Source organism: Strongylocentrotus purpuratus, unplaced genomic scaffold, assembly GCF_000002235.5.
Source record: "Strongylocentrotus purpuratus isolate Spur 01 unplaced genomic scaffold, Spur_5.0 spur5_scaffold_21, whole genome shotgun sequence".
Lineage (NCBI taxonomy): Eukaryota > Metazoa > Echinodermata > Echinoidea > Camarodonta > Strongylocentrotidae > Strongylocentrotus > Strongylocentrotus purpuratus.
Window position 1 is genome coordinate 27,456,059 of NW_022145607.1, and position 22,990 is coordinate 27,479,048.

The window sequence follows — 22,990 nt, forward strand, 5'->3', positions numbered from 1 at the left end:
AAATTTGGTAGATTTGTGACCAACGATTTGTACGTCCCTTGAAAACCAATGCAAGGAATGGTTAAGGAACTAGTGGCATGAACGGCCTGCCATAGTTCAAGTCCAACTTAAGTCGATCTTAGTCTTTGTGAAACATCCCCCAGAACCACTATAGATTCCATTAATCACCCGACTACTACTCTTACTACCTGTTTTTTGATGTAAGAGGTAGATTGAGGTTCTCTTCTTGGTATTCAAGTTGCAGAGATTCGGCCGTGTGTTTTAGAAGCTTCTTGACAGCACCTGCAGGTGTACATTCAATAAGCCACACAAAATGATTGGGTGGTAGAAAATTCAAGGATCAAGAGAGAAGAGGAGATAGATAGAGAGAGAGAGAGAGGAGAGAGAGAGAAAGAAAAGAGAAGGGGAATTGACAGAAAAGATAGCCATAGAAAGAAACAAAATGATGATCAGAGGGGGAATAGAGAGCAAAGATTACACATAAAGGGATAGAGAGAGGGAGAAGGGGTAAACAGGTTGAAGAGAGAAAGAGGGGGTGGGGTAAATTACAGAGGAAGAGACAAAGAAGAAGAGACCAACGTGTGTGAAAGAAGTATGAAAGAGAAAGAGAGAGAGAGAGGAGAGAGAGAGAGAGAGAGAAAGAAAGAGGGGGAGACACACACCATAAAGAGAAAATACAAAGAGATAGAGAGAGAAACAAAACAAGAGAAAGAAAAAAAATACAGGAGGGAGGAGAAAGAGTTGGAGACATAAATTTTGCCTTAAAGATCCCAACATTTACTATTACTGTGCCCCTTTCTTTAAATGTCATGAGCATTAAAGCACTTATTCTACAAACAATAAAGTAACAATCCCATGTCAATACATGTCTTTGTTTAAATCTGAATATTTACTCTGCAATGAATACAATTCAAAATGCAATAGTAAGCCAATTAAATACATCATATATACACTTGTACTTCTAAAATCTACCTCTTCCCGCCTGGGTTCAAGTAGGCTTGTTCAAGTATGCTGCAGGAAACCCCAACAGTTTTTGTGTGTATTTTAATGAGTGGTAACTGGGAATGGAAACTGTGGCTGCATGCAATAATAATCGTCCCATGTGTAATTACTTATTATACAAGTAGTATGCTCCCATACCTTTCATTCCCCCCCCCCCACCCAACAGAAAAAACCCCACCCAAACCCCCAAAACAAACAAACATAAAACTGTAGTGCTCAGTTAAAGAGAAGGTTGAGTTCTGAGAAGAGGTGAAAAATTTTGTGAGCATTATCATTCTTATTATGCAAGTGTGGAAGAACATCAGATAAGACATGTTCCCTTAAAAGCATGGCTCTTCAAATGCCTTCATATTCTAAATATGTCATGTACACTGTACTGTAACATCGTAAAAATCTGGGTAGGATTTTTACCCCATGTGTTCGTGTAGTCCCATATACATCTTTCTGTGTACAGTGTTTGTAACTTTACCAAGACTTAGCCAAATTTCTTATCAATTTGATGATTCCAGAACCTTGCAATACACACAAATTCTTATATGCTAGATGATCAACCTTTTCTGGTCGATTCCACGCTTCTTCACAATGCAATCGCATGACAAGAACTCAACTTCATCTTTAACTGCAGCATATATATGTAGGAACAAGTCTTTAGGAAAACAAAAGACAATCCATCCATGAATGCTAAAAAGGAGAAAAATCTTGGTAATAAAACAAGGGCAAGAGAAGCTTTTGTTACTTACCATATGTGATGTTGAGGCAGAATATCTTCTCCCCCTTCTTAATGGAATGCTCCGGACAACAGCATTGATTGCTGTGGTGACATTGGGCACGAGGACTATTCCACTTGCTTCACTTCCTTCAAAAAGGGAAAAAGGTAAAGATTATACAATACACAATAGGCCTGTTTTCATCAGCCCGAGATTGCCAAATATCCCGCTATTTGAACTATCCTGATCGCAAATTATCCAGTTAATTTGCGCCTTCATCAGCCCGAAGTTGCAATTAGCGGGATATCTGGTCGAGATAATCATCCCAAGATATCTTGGGCTAGTTTGCAAAATATCCCGCTATTTGTCCGGTGCGTCTTCACCAGCCCAAAGACTCACACTACGCCCAAACGCAAAATACCAAAATATCTCGAGCTCGAGTTTCAAGTTTCAAGTTATGAGTCTCGAGCTGACGAAGACGCGATATGTAACTTCGGGATTATTTCCCAAATCAAAAATAGCGGGCTATTTGGCAATCTCTAGCTGATGACGACAGGACTAATGCAAAGCTCTTACGACCTTCTTGGGGGCATCTGACAAGTTGCATAAAAACTAGTTTATACAGCACAATAGTGCAATGCAACAATGAATATATACATACAAAAAAGTGAATAATAATATAATAATTATGATAATATTGGATATTTTCATAGCGCACAAATCCACCCCGCAAGGTGCCCTGGGCATTCCAAATTTACACCGGCTCTAGCTAGGCTACTGATTCACGGGTGCTCACAGCATTCCAGGAATTCATTTGTACCAGCACCCATTCAACACCTTGGTGGAGAGCAGCAAATCTCCATTAAAATCTTATCAAAGGATATGAGTGCTGTAGCGGGACTCAAACGGCGAACCATGTGATCCACAGTCCGAGAACTACCGGTATCCATTACACTGCTACACCTGTCTTTGTCTTTGGTCTACAGTCTAGTTACCTACAAATTTGGCCAGTCTCCTGGTAATGTAAGCCATATGTGGAAGGACCTCCCTGTCAAGAATCTAAGCGGTTGTCTTTCAATATAGCGCTGCCATTGTTGCGCCACGTCCAGGGCGTCCTTCAGGGTTGCTCCGAACGCTCCATGATTCAGGAATGTACAGTCCTTTGAACAATGTGAAACACAGAGATAGGGTCACCTGATTGCTACAGTCAAAACTCCTTTAGTGACCACCCTGTCTACAAAGGCCACATTTGTTGTTTCCCTAATGCTATGGTCACATTAGCAAAAAGTTGCCTGCTCGGCGGCCGAGCGGCGAGTTTTTTAACCAATTCTGCCCGGGCGGCTGCCCGGCCACCGAGCGGCGGCCGCCCAGGCACCGCTCGTTTTTAGGGCATCGCCCGGGTCGCCGCTGAAGTTTTAGCGCGGAGTTAAAATTTGGGCGGCGCCTGCTCACTTTTCACTCGCCGCCCAAAATACGCCCGGTGCCTGGGCGGTCGCCGCCCGGGCACCGACCTAATCGCTGGGCGATGCCTAATTCCAGCAGCGACCGAGCAGGCTACTGATTGGTCGGTCGCTGCTCTGATTTGTGACCATAGCTTTAAATATGGTTTCTCATTGAATCATGTACTAAAGGAACCTGTCTACAAAGGCCACTTTTTGTGTTTCCTTGGGTGGTCGCTATAGACAGGTTTGACTGTAATAATAATAAATAATTATCCTTGCTTATATAGCGCCTAACACTTACTTAATCAGAAGTCTCTAAGCGCTCTACAATAATACAGCATACAATGTAATTACCCTGGCTTTAGCAGTGCAGCTGTTGCGCCGCTGCGTTTCAAGGAATAAATTCCTACCAGGTACCCATTTACTGTATTATGACCAAGAATGGCGAAAAATCTTCAGATTTCAATTGCTATCAAGGGATAATCATACACATGTATAATGAAGGTTGTTTTTTAAGGAATCATTTACATTAGTACTGACTGCTCCTTCGTTGATTACCAATTGTAGTCCTGTGAATAACATAACAAAGATTTCCATATCCTCTCTTTCACTCATCAAGGCAATTGTCAACTTTGCAAAAGTTAAAGAACATTTTCAGGTTACACAAATTTACAATCCTCGGGAGTGTTTCACAAAGACTAAGATCGACTTTAAGTTGGACTCTACTATATCAGGCCGTTCATGCCACTGTTTGCTCTCACCATTTACTGGCATTGGTCTCTCAAGGGATGTACAAATCATGTCACAAATCTAGAGAACTTACCTTTTTTGATAGTTTATCACTGAAGGAAAAAATATTATCTAAAGATCATAATTGAGAGACCAATGGTGAGAACAACCAGTGGCATGAATCGCCTGCCACAGTTAAGTCCAACTTAAAGTCAATCTTAGTCTTTGTGAAACACCCCCCAGGACCTCTAAGAAGCAATTTGTGCTTGTAAATGAGGCCCCTATCTCAATTTACCTCAAGCAGAAAATGCTTTCTCCTTGCTTCTTCTCCAAACGTCAAGTCTTTGCAGTGAGTGAATGCTGGGACCTCAAACGGAAAACTGGGCGGCAAGTATGAGTCCTGGAAGAAAAATGCAGGAGTGGAGATATAAGCACAGTAGGTCACCATTGCTGAGTTAGTAGGGACTGTTGGATGTGCACGTCGACATAGTGGACTGCTACGTGTGACGTCCGTGTAAGGCACTGTGACGTCCACTATGTCGACGTGCAAATCTCAAAGTCCCTAGTACCTTGTCTAAGAACTTAAGGACTGTGGAGGTGTCGACGTGGTCTAGCGGATACATCACCTGACCTTGAATCACATGGTTCAGGTTCGAGTCCCGCCGCCTTTTGGCAAGACCGACGTCCTGTGGCAAGACATATAATCTACATTTGCTACACTCGACCCAGGAGGCAAATGGGTACCTGACAGGGATTTAATTCCTTATAATGCTAGAGCACCATATTAATGGAAGCCAAGATAAAGGGCATAATTCTCTCCGAGAAGAATATGGCAACGAGAGATATCATGTCATTCCATAATGCTTTGGGATTCCCAAATCATATAGGATTTTACAACACAAGGCGATATTTCAATCAATTCGGACCAAAGACACATCAAATTCCAGGCGAGGAGCTGGACTACCTACACAAGATGCTCACCTCGGCTGCTTCAACAAGTTCCTGTACATTAGAAGAATGGAAGGAGCCAAAGTCTCTCTTTTCCCCTGGATCAAATTATAAAAAAATTAATGATATAATCTGAAAATCATTCTCTTTTACCTGCACATGATTAGAATATGACTAAAATATACTTTGCTTGCTCAACAAACCTAAAATAATCATACAAAAGAAAACCCTCTTCATTTATTTTTTTAAATACAGACTTTGACATTTCTGAATCAAATCAAAATATCAATTGTTATACAACCTCTCAATGCATAGATTTGTCTACCGAATATAGACAAATCGAATAGATTGATGAAGTTATCTATAGATTTACAATGTTTTTGCACTTTTTTCGGACAAAATTAAGTTACCGTTATGTCAGGAGCCAAATGTGTCTGCCAGGCTAATATCTGCAATCTTTAAACAAAATAGATTTAAAAATATGGAAGCCTACGTGTATGTCACACATTTAGGGAGCCCGGCCAGCCTAACAGGTGATTACCCCCCCCCCCCCCCCCGACATATATATACATATATATATATATATAAACTGCATTTAGTCAAGTAGGTTTGCAGGCATGATGCAATGTGACATATATGTTTCCTACCTACAACAGCTTGCACAGGTTCAGGCGTACAAGCTTCCATCGCGAAAGATACGTGGATAATAAGCAGAAACTTGGACTAGGACAGCTAGAGACAGAAGAGAATGAAAATGTTATGAGGAGGGCTTTGTCCAACGTTTGGATGAACTATAGCCTGATAGATACAAGACAAAATTACTGGCCCATATTTATATTTTTGTTCTAGCTCTGTCTCGACCAAAACCTTTCTTCCAGTGAATCGGGTAACTTAAGATAAAAATAGACAGGTCTATACAGTCAAGATGCAGCACTGCAGCCCACCAATTTAACCACATGTTTGTTTAAAGCCCATATGTACTAGTTTGGCCAGGGGATTAGAACTCCCTGCAAGGTCACTGGACAGGTGCTAATCTCATCAACTCAGCTCTCAGTTAACAGAAGAAAAGGATTATGGGGGACCAATGGTCACCGATTAGGCATTGTTTGCTATATAGAGGACGCAAGTAGCTACAAGTAGTGCAGTGGGCCTTTAAAAAACCCAAACTGCCTTCTAATGCCAGAAGACAATTTAGAAGCATTGTTTTGATGACAGCAAGCACTGACGCTGCTCCGCGTGGGTGCTCACTGTCGTCAAAACATTGCATCTTAATTGTGTCGCTGTTTGGGGGATTTATGAGCCCAGACTTTCCACATGACTATGTAGTTTCAAATGTTTTTCAAGTTATTGTAATTTTGAAAGAAACTGTCCGAAAATTGGAAGTCTATTTTCTCTGACATTACTCTACGCACGATGCATTATTCATGTAACTTGATTTCCTTATTCATGAATGTGTATTCCATATTTGGAGAAAGACTAGACTGAGGTGACTTCTTTTTTTTGCAGAGATATGGATAAACTGGGATTTATTTTTCTTCAGAGAGTGTATATTTGAACATTTTATGAAATATGTCATGATCCACTAAACTATAAAACTGACTTAACACATTTATTTTCACATTTTCATTAAAAAACAGAGTTTTGAATTTAGGAGGGAACAGGAACAAATTATGAGCATTAAAGGTAATACAAAGTTTTGGGAAATTTTGAAAATTGGCTGGAAGTGATTCTTTACAATTTTGATATATTGGATGCCCTTGTGGATGTATTATAATCACTAGAAATTTCAGACCCTAAAACACTTTAGCTTTCGAGAAATATTAAATATAAAAATTTACCGGTGCTTAATGAATTTCAAATAGCTGCTACGGCGTACAATGGTAGCTGCGACCATGAAAATCTCAGAATATGTAGTTGTGATATATAATTTTCAAACGGGACGCTAATCGGTCGATTTGAGTCGTGAAACATTGTTTTATAGCTTAATTAATATATTGACCTTGAGAGGGAGCTATACAACATAAAGAGTGTATTATTTAAAATTTCATAACTTTGGACTCGGTTTCAACCGTGACAACGATCACTGAATATTGTAGGATCGCATATGCTTCCAATATGTTCATTTGAACCAAATTCATGACCCCATACCAAAACTTTGTATTACCTTTAACTGGTGTTGTCATAATGTGGTACAGATCATGGCTAGCAACACACTGTCTTGGTTAATTGAGATAGAAAGAAAACTAATCTTACACATAAGGACCTACACAGGTGATACATTTTAGTATTGGTATACCTCGCCCACACTGTGTGTCTTTTGGTGGTCCTCGTGGCTGGGCAGCCTAATGTAGAATCTTCTCTCAGAGGCAAGGGTTTCCCCTCTAAGGCGAGCAAGCCTGATCTCCTCACTTGCTTTTCTCTTACTCCACTTGGAGTTACAATCCTATAACAAAAACATGAGTAATAATACATTAAACTTCAGCCAATTACAATAATATTCAATAGTGTAAAATAGAATAGGGATAGCTGTTTTTTGTTTTAATCTACACTGTTGGTCATAAAGGTGGAATATTTATTTTTACCCCAGTTTAGGGAAGGATTTTTTAAAATTATTTATTTCTAATAGATCTAGATAATGGCATACTTTCTCAGATTTTATTGAATACTAATTTGCGAGTATTTGTTTTGCGTGACTGCTTCATCATGTGTTACTATGCTAATCAGCTAAGGGACCTACGTCCTTAAGTCATGATTGACAGTAATGAGGATTAATGCCTCACAAAAGGGCACTGATATATAGCTGATCGACACAATTTTTATCCTGGGGCCTCACAGTAACGAGGCCATTGCTTAGCCCCTGAATCATGACTGTACTGTACGCAGTGTTTGCCAGGGTACGCGGCCCCTTCCACAATTCCCCCAAAACGAAGAAATGCAATAAATTGTCAAAAATTCATTGCATTTTCCCCCGGCCCCTAACAGGAAAAATTCCTCTGTAGGGCCATGCATTATGGTTCAAGGCATGGCCACACATATATAAGTGCCCTTTTGTGAGGCATTAATCCTCATTACTGTTAATTATGATTTAAGGACGTAGGTTCCCTAGCTGATTAGCATAGTAGCACACATATGATTTAGCAGTCACGCAAAAGAAACACTCGCAAATCATATTCAATAAAATCTGAGAATGTATGCCATTATCTAGATCTATTAGAAATAAATATTTTTTTAAAATCCTTCCCTAAACTGGGGTAAAAATAATTATTCCACCATTATGACCAACAGTGTACATGTACTATGGTTTTGGAAATCGCTTATATTAACTTAGATAAATTTCTACATAAAGTGAAAGATTATATCATAAAAACACCTGTGACATCCGGGAATGAGATCTAACTCTAAGAACAGGAAAAGTGAGTCTTATTCTTGTGGGTGTTTACACTTTATAATCAAAATATCCCAATTAGAAAGGTGCCATTTCGACTTTTTCTTTACATACCCTGTAGATGTGCATATTTCAAGAACAAGGAAAGCTGAAATTTTTGGAATACAGAGCTGCTTTCTGATATGTATGAAAAGTATTATAAACATGCAATTTTCTCAATAAATCAAGTCCTCCTGACATTGGATCATTGACACCCTGACCTTAACACTATGAATATGACAGACAAAGAAAGCGGACAAAATATACAGTTCCTCAGGTAGACAAAGGAACATTCCTTCACTGCTATTATGTAAAAAGGGAACATGCATGTGACACCCGTTTTTACACATTTTTACATAATAGCAGTGAAGGATGTTTCCTTTGTCTACCTGAGGAACTGCATATTTTGTCCGCTTTCTTTGTCAGTCATATTCATAGTGTAAGCCTCCGGTTTTTCGCAATACAGAAACATTTCACAACAATCACTATGAACATGACTGACAAAGAAAGCGGACAAAATATACAATTCCTCAGGTAGACAAAGGAACATCCCTTCACTGCTATTATGTAAAAATGTGTAGAACAGGTGTCACATGCATATTAACTTTTACATAATAGCAGTGAAGGGATGTTCCTTTGTCTACCTGAGGAACTGTATATTTTGTCCGCTTTCTTTGTCAGTTATGTTCATATAGTGAATCAAGAAGAACACAGAATTTCGCAAAAAATCCTATTTAAGCAAAAGACATTAAAGAAAGGCAAAAACCAATATAACTAAGCGGTGCATCAGTGGAAAATCTGGATCAAATCTGTTTTGCAGTGTTTAAACATAGGGTTAGCATGTTTGCAAAGCTTTAGTTGGGCCATGAGGAGGGTGACGTTTTAGATAGATATTCTTTGTTATATAGGCCCTTTAGATTTCACTATTTACAATTGCTTTGTCATGTTTTTTTTTACATGTCACAGAAGAAGGAAATTGAAGTTTAGAATACAGAAGAACAAAGAGTTTGCATTGGGAAAACAGAAAACTGGGGACTCTACCTCTACCTAACAGCACGGTCAAGTTTTAACAATTTTGGCATCAAAATGTGCGTCAGACTATTAAAGACATTAGGGAGAAATGTCCAGAAGCGATAATTCAATCACAATTTCAAATAAAATAAAATAAAATAAAGGTGAGTTCTGGTAACGCGATTGCATTGTGAAAGAATGGGTGTGGAATGCATCAGAAAAAGTTGATCATCTAGCATATAAGTATTGGTGTGTACTGCAAGGTTCTGGAGTCATCAAATTCATAACAAATTTGGCTCAGTCTTGGTAAGGTAAAGCACACTACACAGAAAGATGTATATGGGACAACACAGATGGTGTCGGGGCTAGCTATTACTTGATTTTCTTATCTTTCTATGCTCATTACTCAGCCAGTATACATTTTTCTTCCAAAATTGTTTGGCACATGGCATTTATTAGTAATCTTGAACATTCAGTGTAAGTTTCATTAGACCCTGTGAGAATTGATTTTCTTTTTTTAACCAGAACTCAACTTTTTCTTTAATACAAAAAAGTAGAAAGAGGGCACAATTTTCATTGCTAATGCAGGACCTAACCACTATTTACCAGTATATCTTTTATCAATAAGTGCTATCTGGAGTCTTATTTAAAATGTATGGTGCTCAGAGCAGTGCTTTTGAAAGCTACTGATAGAGGACAACAATGGTGTAACATCTGCAAACTATCAGTGACAAACCAACAATCTATCCAGGTAAATTAGTTTTGTTAAAATTGCATTTGCTAAATGTAAACCCAAAATATATGCATCAGTGAGGAGGAATCATACCCAATTAACTGGAACCCTTCTAGTACGTACAGTATACAATATTCAACAAATAGATGATTTATTTATGTGCGTGAGAGTGTGCATGAACTATATGTATTTTTTTTAACAACATGTTTAAAGGGGAAGTCCACCCTGAAATTAAGTTAGTTTTAATAGGAGTAGAAAAATGAGAGAAACAAGTCAGTGAAAGTTTGGGCAAATTCCGATTAAAAATAAGGAAGTTAGGATTTTTTAAGTTGTGATCAATCAAACACAAATTGCCAACTCTATGACGTATCATGCGAGCTCAACTTCCATTTGCTCAGTACTAAAAAAATCTAAAATTTTCATTTTCCCTCAAGAAAAATTTCAACCATACATGCACCCTAAATATAATAATTGCAAATATGTTTCTATACCCCCCCCCCCCCCTGCAAGGAACAAATATATATTCCGTCATCAATAACGAAGAAAACATGATTTTATGGAATATTATGCACAAAGCAAATGAAAAAGAGCTCGTATAATAAGTCACAGAGTTACCCATTTGTATTTGATTGATCAGTACAAGTGAAGGGCATATACTGAGCAACAATTGTTACCTTGTAGTCGATGAATCTTGACACTTGCTTCACGTGTATGCCAGCTGTACATCCCTTTTTCTTGGATTCCATAATTTTCTTGTAGTATTTTTTTGTAGGATGGTCACCCTGTTATCAGTATAATATAACAACATCAAAAATAAAATGCAAGAATTAAAGGAATTATCTTTACTGAAGAAAAAAAAAGTAAAAATAAATTATGAAAGAGTCATAATCCTAAATCGCTAAAACTATAAGTATGTGTATCTGAAATTGGCAACATGTATTCTTTTTTATATATGTAATGCTTCCTGGGAGAAATTTCAATTATTTAAACATATTTGTGGCTTACACCCAGATTGATAGATCTGTATTGAAAAACAAGTCAGAAAAAATGTTAGAACCAGCGAGTTCATCGTGACTGTGCTATGGATCAGGGATGGCCTGGTGGTAGAGTCGCTGCCCGACAAGCAGTAGATGCAGGTTCAATTCCCGCTTGTTCCAAGATTTTTTCTGACTTGTTTTTCAATACAGATCGATCAATCAATCTTAATTACTGGGTGTAAGCCACAAATGTTTAAATAATGTATTCTCTTATTTGCATATATTAGTAAATCTAAGCAAGTGGGTAAGGAGCAAGCAAGCTCTCATCTGAAACAAGAATAATTTTACTGAAAATATAAAGAAGAGTAAAATTTATAAAAATACTTTATATGTATATTTCTTATTTGTATTTGCTTATTTATTCATTTTAATTTATTTCATTTATATATATCTATTTATTGATTGATTTATTATTATTATAATTTTTTAAAATTTATTTATTCATTTTTTTTATTTATTTATTTTTTTTTTTTTGGGGGGGGGGCACATTTTGGAGGCAAAGGGGGAAAGTGAAGGGTCGAATTCCACCCATCCACAATGTATGCATTGACCCTGTGCTTAGGGATCTCATTTTAATTATTATTCTTTATATGCCTCTCTTTAGAAATCTAGCCCTCTGATTGGTCAAAATTGGAGACTTGATTTTAGCCATGCCTGCCTACCGGTCAATAGTCTTTTAAAGATGCCCGCATGCCCGCCCACCAGTCGATAGTCTTTTAAAAGATGCCTGCCCACTGGTCAATAGTCTTTTACAAGATGCCCGCATGCCCCGGTTAACGGGCGGCAAAAATAAATTTTGGCAAGATCCCCATTGGATTACGTCTAAAAAGTTTCTTTGTGTGAGCGCGGATACAAAATACACTGCAGTGTGTGTGCGATTCTTGAATGTTACAATCATTCAGGAATCGAACACACCGCACTGTATTTTGATTGACTGTCACACTCAGGCAACTTTTCAGCGGAGATTTACAGACAGTGTCTCAGATTTTCTGTGTTGTTTTAACCAATCTTTAATCAAGAAACGGAAGATAAGAATTCTTTGCAGATTTTTTTGTGAATTCGGTATATAAAAGATATAAAGACTGCTTTAATATTTGAGGCATATTTTTTTTTTTTAGTCTCCCAGGGACGTAACATCCTGCTATCACCCCGGCATATCAAGATGTAACGTTAACGTCCCCTTGAGCCTATAAAACCAACTATTCCTCTCATAGCAGTCATTATATCTACATGTATATTACCGGTATATAATGAATTTGCCAATTAAAAAAAAAATATGACTCGTGTTTGGAAACTTGACCTGAAATCACCATTATCAAATGGTTAACCAAAAAACAAAGAAAAAAGGAAGAAAACAAACATACAATGTACATGAACCACCAGGCAAACAAAAACAAATATTTTTGATAAGTACATGTACATGCACAACCATAGACCTAAACCAAAACAACTTTTAGCATTTATTTCAATTTCTCACCGAAAGATGTTTTGCCCTCTCCTCCTCTCCTCTCTTTTTCCTTGCAGCATTTTTGTCTCGACCGAACATGCATGCATAGGAGATAGTCCGCTCGGTCAAAAACGGCACACCATCCTCAGGGATAACACTATCCCGAATGTCCTGGAAGCGGACCTTTTGTTGTTTGGCTGTACCTGTGATAGATAAAAAGATTTTTACAATTTAAAAGGAATAGAGTCCTACGATAATTGAATGAGTTTAATCATCAAGGTTGAGTCTCATATCTCATAGAATTGCATTTTAGTTTCATGCAATCGAAATAGATTTTCTATCGTTAATTTCATATTTCATAACACATAGTACAAATATTGTAAACACTGTTATCTTCGCGGGATTAATTTTTTCGCACTGAGCGACACCAAAACTTATTCGCGGGTCCTTACATTCGTGTTGCACACAATTCAGCCTGTTTAACACGATCATAAGAAGTCATGCTTATATTTTCTCCAGTTCTAAAATTTTTTGCTTGCTGATCTCAGCCCGAAATCCGTGAAAATTAATGTACCAAGATTTTTTCTGCATTTACAGTAACCCTTTATTTGAGCCCATTTTTTTTCTAAACCATTTATAGTATCCCTTCTAGATCTACGTATTTCAACAAAAAATTAGAGAAAGATAATTCAGTGTAGTTTATGCAAGACAGTATAACCTTCCAATCGCATCCCTCTTCATGTGCGCAGTGTTTTGCTGACCTAAAAACTACAAGGATATCGTACAGGGCCGCATGATATGACCATATCGAAATATCACAACAGTGAAACTTCAGTGAATACATGTTATTAAGAAAGGAACAACGCCCCTGCCCCCTTCACACTTAAGTGAATGTTTTTTTAGGGGCTCCTTCCTTAACATCATTCAGTAGGTCCTATCCGAAGACTAATAGATCCCTTAACCAAAACAGACGGTCCTATAATTAACCACAGACCATGTGATCTTACATTATATATAACATGGGGGCTCTGGCATGACGCCCTGCTCCTATTCACACATATGAATTTCATGACCCTCACATCGTTCACAATGTCAGAAGGAAGCCCCGTACCAAAAATTGCATTTTTACAAATCAATGTTATTTTACCTTATTTCTTATCTGGGGCTCTGGGACTACGCCCCCACCCCCAAATCGTACCTTTATACATATTTCATTGGGGACTCCTAGAGTCGTAACATAGGCAAAATTGTTCAGAAGGTCCTAAGGAAGCCCTGTACCAAAAATTGCATTTGTACAAGTACAAGTAGGTCTAGACTACAACAACAAATTTGATGTTGTTATTTTACCTTATTTCTTATTTGGGGGCTCTATTACTAAGTACGTACTTGGACGCCCCCGTCCACCACACCATTACATTTTTCCTTTGGGGGGGGGGGGGTGGCTTCTATGATCTATCCTGATACTGTTCAGTATCCTGCTAAGCTAAGGAAGCCCTGGCTGCATGTACTAGGCTGTACCAAAAATTACATTTGTACAACTGGCGGCCCAACAACTTGAATAGAACAACATCATTATCAATGTTATTTCACCCAGATCTAGATCAGATAGATAGATAGATAACTGGTTTATTAATGAAAAACATCATTGCGGCATAGCCAAATTGCGATGAGTTTTCAAATGACATAAATACATTTGTACAAATGTTTAAAATACATTGGGAAATGTAAATTCAAAAATATATTGCATATATTCAAACTGCATCAAAAATTGATATTTGTGTTATTATGATAATACTGTGGACTAGTATATTATAAGTTTTATAGTTTGAATTTTAAATGTTGGTAAATTATCATATGCAGAGCTACCAAGTGTCACGCATTAGGCGCGACATCACGTATTTCGAGGGTGCGGAAATGCTCTCACGCAGGGCGCGCGCGCTAGATTTAAAAAAAACGTTATACCTTATACGTGTGTTATACCCTCGCACCCGCGCTTGCGCGCCAAAAAAAATGAAAATGTCAGGCATTGCCGATCTTTGAACTTGGCGTCTCTGCATATGTAAAGAAAGAAAAGAAAAAGGTGTAGGGCCTAGGAAGAAGATGAAGAAGAAGGGGGCGAGTTCGCTCAGTCGGTAAAGCATCTGCCTGTCGAACCAAAGATCCCGGGTTCGACTCCCACCAAGGCGGATGACTGAAGTCTGCGTTGTGTGTTAACGTGCCCCTTCCCTTGTTCATAGACGCAGGGAAGAAGAATAAGAAAGGAAAGAAAAGAAAAAGAAACAAAAACATATTGCCTGAATAGTGGTTAACCTCCCTCCACAGGGCACAGAGAAAATGACATTAACAGAGTGTATCTACTATCTAGACTATTATACTCATCCCCCAATAATGTGCACACACGTGCACTAGCCACTAGGACTAGGTCTAGAGCATGATGTAGAGTAGACAGAAATAACCATCTGATTTGGGTCATTTCTTTAATAAAACTGACATTTGTTGTCATTCCCAATACATAATCTATAATCGGAGGTCTTGTGGATCATGTGGAGCCAGACGTAGCTATCTCAGTGAAACAACCGACGATCATTGGACCCTCTAACTTAATTAGAGAGACTGAAGTTTTCGGTCTAAGAGTTAGATCATGAGATGTAACAAGTTAGAGTCTAACTATATATTAGAGGCGAGCATTAACGTTTTTGTTCGTAGAGTAGATCTAGACGGTAGACCTAGACTAAATTAGATGTTTAATAGGAGTAGAGTCTAGGACTAGATTTAGGAATAAGATCCACTTCCATACTTACTAACGCTAGGCCCACCACTTGGCCTGGCTGGGTCATCATCATCATCATCATCATCATGGCCATGGGCATGGCACCGATCATACTCTTTCACGTAAGTAAAGGAGGATGCCACCTCGAATGACTTTATGATCGCTGTCACTTCGTCGAATGACCGGACAAATCCTCGAAGACTCTTGTCCTCAGAGTCTACAGGCGTCCACAATAATGATGGGCCTGATGCTGATGTTGAGCTAGTACTCGTACTCGTAGCCAAGTTCCCACGAATCCCAGTAGACATCTTGATGTTTGACACTCGCGCGAAATATATTCATAAACAGACTGGCCTTTCTCAATCGGTCCGCCCACTGATTAATATTCATATTATCTGACCTGCCACAGGAAATACATCCGCTCACGTCAAAGTCACCTCAAAAGTGCCTACCCTTTTCAGAAGGACTAAAGGAGGGAACATGCATATGCGTACCCTGGGGGGGGGGAGGGGAGGAGGGGGAGGGGGGGGAGGGGAGGGGGAGGGGGAGGGGGGGGGGAGGGGGGGAGGGGGGAGGAGGGGGAGGGAAGGGGGAGGGGGAGGGGGGGGGGGGGGAGGGGGGAAGGGAGGAGGGGAGGGGGGGGGGGGAGGGGGGGAGGGGGGGGGTTCTGTCCTATAGACTGTGCATGCTAGACGAGTCGATATAGTATTAATTGGAGATTTTATTAGCTTTTAGGATATTTTAAAGTTGAAATTAAGTTTGAAAACAAGTTTTGAAACAGGGCCCAACACTGATTAGTGGCAGAACATGTTGGAGGGGGCCTTGCAAGTTGCATCTCTTAAAGTAGAATATTCCTTCTAAAACTTACAATTTAAAAAGATAATTAGAGGAATTATGGCAAGTCATACATTAAGTGCACTATAATAGAATTAGATTATTTTAAAAAAGCGATTTCCAACACACTGAATTGCGATTCTTCCAAAATTCATCTTCCCCGAGGCGTTTCTGGAAAGATTATTCTATCCATAATATTCAAACACTTTATTTTCTGATTGCAAATGTGAATAACTATATACCTTTAGGGTGATTATTTCAATTTGATTTTTGTTGACGCACTTCTCCAAAAATGTTCAACTCTTTATAGCCCATCCGTCGTGAAAATTTTACATTACAAAGACGATTCTTTTCTGTATTTTAAGGCAACTGCGATAAGCAACAAACTATGTAGTGATATAAATCTTTAATCGTCCACTCACTAATGACTGGTTTAATTATTCCACTTCAGCTCTAATTCTGATTACCTGTTTTTCACTTATTGACATTATACCTGGGCGAAACGAAGTTAGCATACCTAAGCGTTTAATTATAAAGTCGGGTCATCAGCATGCAGTAAGCCTTGATAAAAATTGGACTCTGTCAGAGCACTCTTGAGCGTGCGGGGTTAATGGGTTGAAAACGAGAGAGAGAGAGAGAGAGAGAGAGAGAGGGGATAAAGAAACACAAGGAGCATCATTTTATTCTGCATGTCTGGAAAGAAACATAATGACAAACGTATTCCAAAGAATGAACATCGATACCAGGCTGCATATTTTCGTGGGGCAAACGTACGTGGACGGTCCTTCCATCAAACTTTTGGAATGAATGTGCATTGAAAAAACAAAAGACCAAGTTTTTGGCGGTTGGTAAGGATTTTGATGGACTCAGAGGAACTATGGATTCAACAAACTGCCGAGCTAATGGCGGCTCAACGCAAGAAGTTTTGGTACACGCAACAGTGCAGTACATTTACACAGCTTTCCTGGTTGTTTCCTGTCTTCTTTGCTTCGTTGGGAATACGCTCAATTTTGTGGTGCTTCGAAAGTTGACGGACATCAGTGAACCTAGGAAAGTGGTATTTTACTTCCTATCGATGTCGGATCTGTGTACGGGTATTGGTTGGGTACCCTCGATACCGGCAGTAGTTCTGAAGTCTTGGCCATTCGATCGTGGATTTTGCGTGTTTTGTATTTACCTGATTCTCACGAATCTTGGTATATCCATCATCCTCATTCTCCTTGTCACTTACGATTGCTTCATCGCCGTCGTTTACCCGTACAAGTACGCGTCCATGATCACCAAGTCCAGGGCCATTGCACTGTCCTTTTTCGTTACCGTTAGTTACTACGCGCTGATGGCCGTGTTTATAGGTGTAGGAAGCAAGGGGCCTTTCTCTGATGTTAAGTTTTATCCGATGGTTGGTTTCTGTTACGTTAACTTTGTTGCACGAGGACCCTTTACTTACAGCATGTACGGTGTTTCATACATCCTGCTTTTGTTCGCAATCATGATGACAATCATACAGGGAATGGTTGCCAACGTTTCGAGAAAACAAGCTCGTCGCATCGCCGAATCGGAGGGCCGGTTCAGGCATAGCGTCCTCACTGAAGACTTCAAACGGACGCAATGTCATCGGACAAAACGCAGAAGCGCAATGGCCCGAAGGGAGATCCGCGGATGCCGGGTAGGCGGCAACCATCGGAGCTGAAAGGAGTGCTCGTCTGCATCGCCGTCTCTGCGGCATTCTTCATTGCCTGGTTACCTACGGCAGTGTGGCAGATTTACACGGTACATTTTGGGGGATGCGTGAGTTCAGTAGCCTTTAGAATTGTGGTTATTCTTTCCACATCACAATGTTGGATTAATCCTTTCATCTACATGGTGATGAAAAGGAACTATAGGCAAAGGCTTTACAAAATATTGGATCCGATCTTCAAGCGATGTCGGATACATGACTGATCCATAACCATTAACAGACGGCTTGAACATTGCGGGGTTCAATGGCGGAGCAATGGGGACCATGCGCCTGATCGAATGGCGAACAATATAAGAAAAAGAATGACAAGGAGGAGGAGAAAGAGAAGGAGGGCATGATGGGGATAACGATGATGCTGTTGAATATCAACAACAACAAGAAGATGAGAAAACAAGGACAAAATGAAGAAAAAAAAGAGAAGAAAAGAAGAGAAGAAGAAAAGGGGAAAGAGAAAAAGAAAAGAGAATAAACAAATAACAGTTAACGATTTGGAAGAGAAAAACTGGCTGAATCCCCCCGGCCCCCCCCACTCAGTGTTATTTAGGGTACGCATATGCTCGTACCCTCTTTTTGAAAGCACCCCCTATCTGAGGACTGCCAACATTTCCGAACCCCCCTTTCGCGGGCTTTTCGCGGGCTTTTCCTGCCTTGGAGACCCCCCTAAATCAGGAAAAATGCTCAATGTACCCCCCTAAATTCGGATAATTTCTCAGGAGTCCAAAGAGATGAAGAAAAAAAAGAAAAAACACCCCCTTTTTAAAGAAATCTCCAGGTGAAAAGTCAAATACACCCCTTTTTTTACAATTCTCGGGCCGGACTTTGTCGCACGAAAAGTACCCCTTTACCGGACATTTTGGCAACACGCATGCGGTCATTCCGACCTCTGAGTGGGGGGGCCGGGTGAATCCCCTTTCACATTTCCCGTCTAATCGGTGGCCTTGTTAATTCGTATTTCATACACCGAGTAAGACCGGTGCAACGGGAGAGCATATTATATACAACCCCGCACTGGTTCCAGTGCCCCCTCAATGCAATATATGAAATGAGAGAGAGAGAGAGAGAAAGAATATGTGCGTGTTTGTGTATGTTGTGTGCGTGTGTGTGTACATCACTTGTGAATGTTATGTAAATGTTTATGTAGTTGTTACTAGTTTATGATCTAAAGTCATGTTGTACATTTATAAGTTGTTATTAATTGTTATCTTCTCCAGGCGTTTTTTGGACATATTATTCTACCCACAATATTCAAACACTTTATTTTCTGCTTGCAAATGCGAATAACTACCTTTAGGGTTAAAGGAAAAATAATGATATTAAAATCACTGATAATGTCGAAAATCATTTATACATCACAAGTTTTGTCTCGTCCTGAAGAGATAATTAGGAGCTCGATAAGTTATTTTTTGATTTCCTATGGAAAGGGAGACCTGGGGGGTGTTTCATAAAGAGTTTGTAAAGTTACGCATGACTTCACGAACGACTTGTATATGAAGTGCCAGATAGGAAGCCCAAAGTTTTTTCTGATATTTCCAATAACCTCAATTAAATCATGGCAAAAAATATACTTTGCATTAAAAATGGTTGTTATAATAAGAATGTTAATCTACATCTGCACAGTTTAACTTAATAAATAATAATCCATAATGATTGAGCATCCCATTTGGCTTTTCATATACAAGTCGTTCGTAAAGGCATGCGTAACTTTACGAATAGCTTTATGAAACACCCCCCTGCAAAGGTAAAATGTCAAATGTATTAAATAGTATTCAAGAAGGTGGTTTAGATATGTTAGATGTTCAAACAAAGGTTGCATCGTTTTATATATATATTGGTTTTGTAGGCCTAAATATCTAAGCGATGAATTAAATGCAGGTTGCAAATGTATTTTTGAATATTGCTTTGAGCAAATTGGTGGTAGAAAGGTGATAATGAATTGTAAATATAATACAAAAAACGCAAGTTTTCTGGAGAACAAGATGTTCTCATTTCTACTATAATTTAATTATGACCAGTCCTTTTTCTTGTATCGATCATGTACTTTTGGCAACTATCGTAGAGAAATGATTTGGCTGAATACAAATGTAACGTATAAAATGAAAATGCTTTTTTTTCATTTTTATAGGAATTGGATAAATTCTGACATTTTGTTTGTTGGGGATTTAATGGATGGTAAAGGTCTTCTACCAGTTATGAGTTAAGTGCGAAAATATTATTTAAGGATGGAAGGTGGTATAGTCAATATGCACGTATTATAAGAGCGATTCAATCACTCGGGAATATGCTTGTACTTGCAGATATGAATGTAGAACATAGAGACTTCTTCATATTTTTATTTACCTAAATAAGTTATCGTTTACAAATAGAAGAAAATATTAGAAAACCATGCAAATCCCTCCACAAATGGAGGCAAATGCTAGAAATTTGAATATGTTTATATTATTATGAAGAAAAAATAAAGAAGTCCTGAAATGGTTATTTTACAAAAAAAAAAACAAAACTACCTTTTAGGGTGCTTATTTCAATTTGATTATAGTTGACACACTACTCCAAAAATATTCAACTGTCTATAGCCCATCCGTCGTGGAAAATATTACATAGATTATTCTGTTGTGCGTTTCTAAGCAAATGCGACAAGCATTAAATTATTGTAGTGATATAAATCTTTAATCGTCCACTCTGTAATGATTGGTTTATATTCATTCTACTGCAGCCCTAATTCTGATTGCCTGTTCTTCACTTATTGACATTATCTGGGCGAAACGAGGTTAGCATACCTATAAGCGTTTAATTATAAAGTCGGGTCATCAGACTCTGTCAAAGCACTCGTAAGTGGGGTTGAAAGAGAGAGCGAGAGAGAGAGAGAGAGAGAGATAAAGAAGAAAAAAGTAGCTTAATTTGCATATCTGGAAAGGAAAACGTATTCCAACGAATGAACATCGATGCCAGGCTGCAATTTCGTGTGGCACAGTGGACGGTCTTTCCATTAAACTTTTGGAATGCATGCGCCATTGGAAAAACAAAGGATCAACTTGTTGGCGGCTGATAAGGATTTGGCTACATTCAGCGGAAATATGGATTCAATAAACTGCCGAGCTAATGATAGCTCAACTGAAGAAGTTTTGGGACACGCAACAGTGCAGTACGTTTACGCAGCTTTCCTGGTTGTTTCCTGTCTTCTTTGCTTCGTTGGGAATACGCTCAATTTCGTAGTGCTTCGAAAGTTGACGGACATCAGTGAACCTAGGAAAGTGGTATTCTATTTCCTATCCATGTCGGATCTTTGTACGGGTATTGGCTGGGTACCCTCGATATCGGCAGTAGTTCTGAAGTCATGGCCATTCGGTCGTGGATTTTGCGTGTTTTGTATCTACCTGATCATCACGAATCTTGGTATATCCATCATCCTCATTCTCCTCGTCACTTACGATTGCTTCATCGCCGTCGTTCACCCATTCAAGTACGCGTCCATGATCACCAAGTCCAGGGCCACTGCCGTTTCTCTCTTCGTTACCGTTAGTTACTACGCGCTGATGGCCGTGTTTATAGGTGTAGGAAGCAAGGGGCCTTTCTCAGATGTTCAGTTTTATCCGATGGTTGGTTTCTGTTACGCTAACTTTGTTGCACGATCGCGAGGACCCTTAACTTACAGCATTTACGTGTTTTCATACATCCTGATTTTGTTCGCAATCATGATGACAATCATGCAAGGAATGGTTGCCAACGTTTCGAAAAACAAGCTCGTCGAATCGCCGAATCGGAGGGCCGGTTCAGGGACAGCGCCCTTAATAAAGACTTGAAAACGGACGCAACGTCATCGGACAAAACGCAGAAGCGAAAAGGCGCGAAAGGTGATCCGCGGATGCCGGGTAGGCGGCAACCATCAGAGCTGAAAGGAGTGCTCGTCTGCATCGCAGTCCCTGCGGCATTCTTCGTTGCCTGGTTACCTACGGCAGTGTGGCAGATTTACACGGTACATTTTGGGGGATGCGTGAGTTCAGTAGCTTTTAGAATTGTGTTAATTCTGTCCACGTCACAATGTTGGATTAATCCTTTCATCTACATGGCGATGAAAAGGAACTATAGGCAAAGGCTTTACAAAATATTGGATCCGATCTTCAAGCGATGTCGGATACATGACTGATCCATAACCAACAGACGGCTTGAATATTGCGGGGTTCAATGGCGGAGCAATGAGGAACGTGTGCCTGATCGAATGTCGAAAACATATTGCTCCGGTTGTCTCATTTTCGCTCGCTGGACGTATATAGCAGATGACAATCGACGGATAAGACGACACTTGGTAGTAAATTTTGTATGTGAGATTGCTTTGCTAAAAATAAAATACAAGAACATTTTCCATATCTTTAAACTATCATTGATATCTGATAATTAAACGGTTATTAAAATAATCCTACCAAACTACATAATACAATGAAATACTTGACTTAAAGTAGGGGTTTGATGTGATGCACAATTTCACCCTCTGTTAAATAATCGAATAGTCCATGGTGATCACGAATATTCATGTTTTTGCTTACCTCGGCAAAATGTTTGATTTTACTAAATGGAAAAATTACGGTGAGGGGTTTGATGAAATGGACATAATGAACCAAGCAGAAGTGATCTATGATAATTCATGCTTCTTATCCTTTGTGTGCTTGACCTATAATCTTAAATTCGCTTGGCAAACTGAGTCCAAAGTTCGACTTGTTTTACATGTGTATTATAGGCAATGGCGAGCTTGCAACCTATTTTGATCAAATTACGGTGGGTGAGGTTTCAAAAGTCAATGGGACATGACGGTTCCAATGAAAGAGCTAGTGATAACGTACGTCGGGGTGGATGTGCTTTTCGTTTAAACAAAAAAAAACAAAAAAAAAAAACAACGATTTTTTGGGGGTAAAATTCCATAGGCTAACATGTAGCTGCTGACTCTGACGATAGGGGGCGTTGTGAAATCATAAACGGAGCTCATATGATATCAGAAAAAGAAGGAGACGGAGGAGGAGATGGAGAAGGAGGGCATGGTGGGGATAATGATAATGCTGTTGAATATCAACAACAAGAAGAAGACGAAGAAGATGAGAAAACAAGGAAAAATAAAGAAGAAGAAGGAGAAGAAAAAGAAGAAGAAAAGGGGAAAGAGAAAAATATTACACAGATAAAAT

The 22,990-nt window shown here is 39.2% G+C and overlaps 2 protein-coding genes across 2 annotated transcripts; one reads left to right on the forward strand and one right to left on the reverse strand.

The window, feature by feature from the left end:
• Positions 1 to 223: 223 nt before the first annotated feature.
• LOC100889690 lies at positions 224 to 15,669 on the reverse strand. Its single transcript, XM_030994087.1, has 10 exons — positions 15,282 to 15,669; positions 12,511 to 12,683; positions 10,671 to 10,778; positions 7,125 to 7,271; positions 5,476 to 5,527; positions 4,862 to 4,926; positions 4,176 to 4,280; positions 2,705 to 2,869; positions 1,743 to 1,858; positions 224 to 282 (listed from the first exon to the last, which is right to left on the reverse strand). The coding sequence occupies exons 1-8, from the start codon at positions 15,556 to 15,558 to the stop codon at positions 2,705 to 2,707; spliced, it is 1,092 nt and encodes a 363-aa protein (XP_030849947.1). The 5' UTR covers positions 15,559 to 15,669; the 3' UTR covers positions 224 to 282; positions 1,743 to 1,858.
• Positions 15,670 to 16,961: 1,292 nt separating this feature from the next.
• On the forward strand, positions 16,962 to 17,774 carry LOC115927932 (allatostatin-A receptor-like). Its single transcript, XM_030994292.1, has one exon. It carries the CDS (start codon positions 16,962 to 16,964, stop codon positions 17,772 to 17,774), a length of 813 nt encoding a protein of 270 aa, XP_030850152.1.
• The last annotated feature ends 5,216 nt before the right edge of the window (positions 17,775 to 22,990 follow it).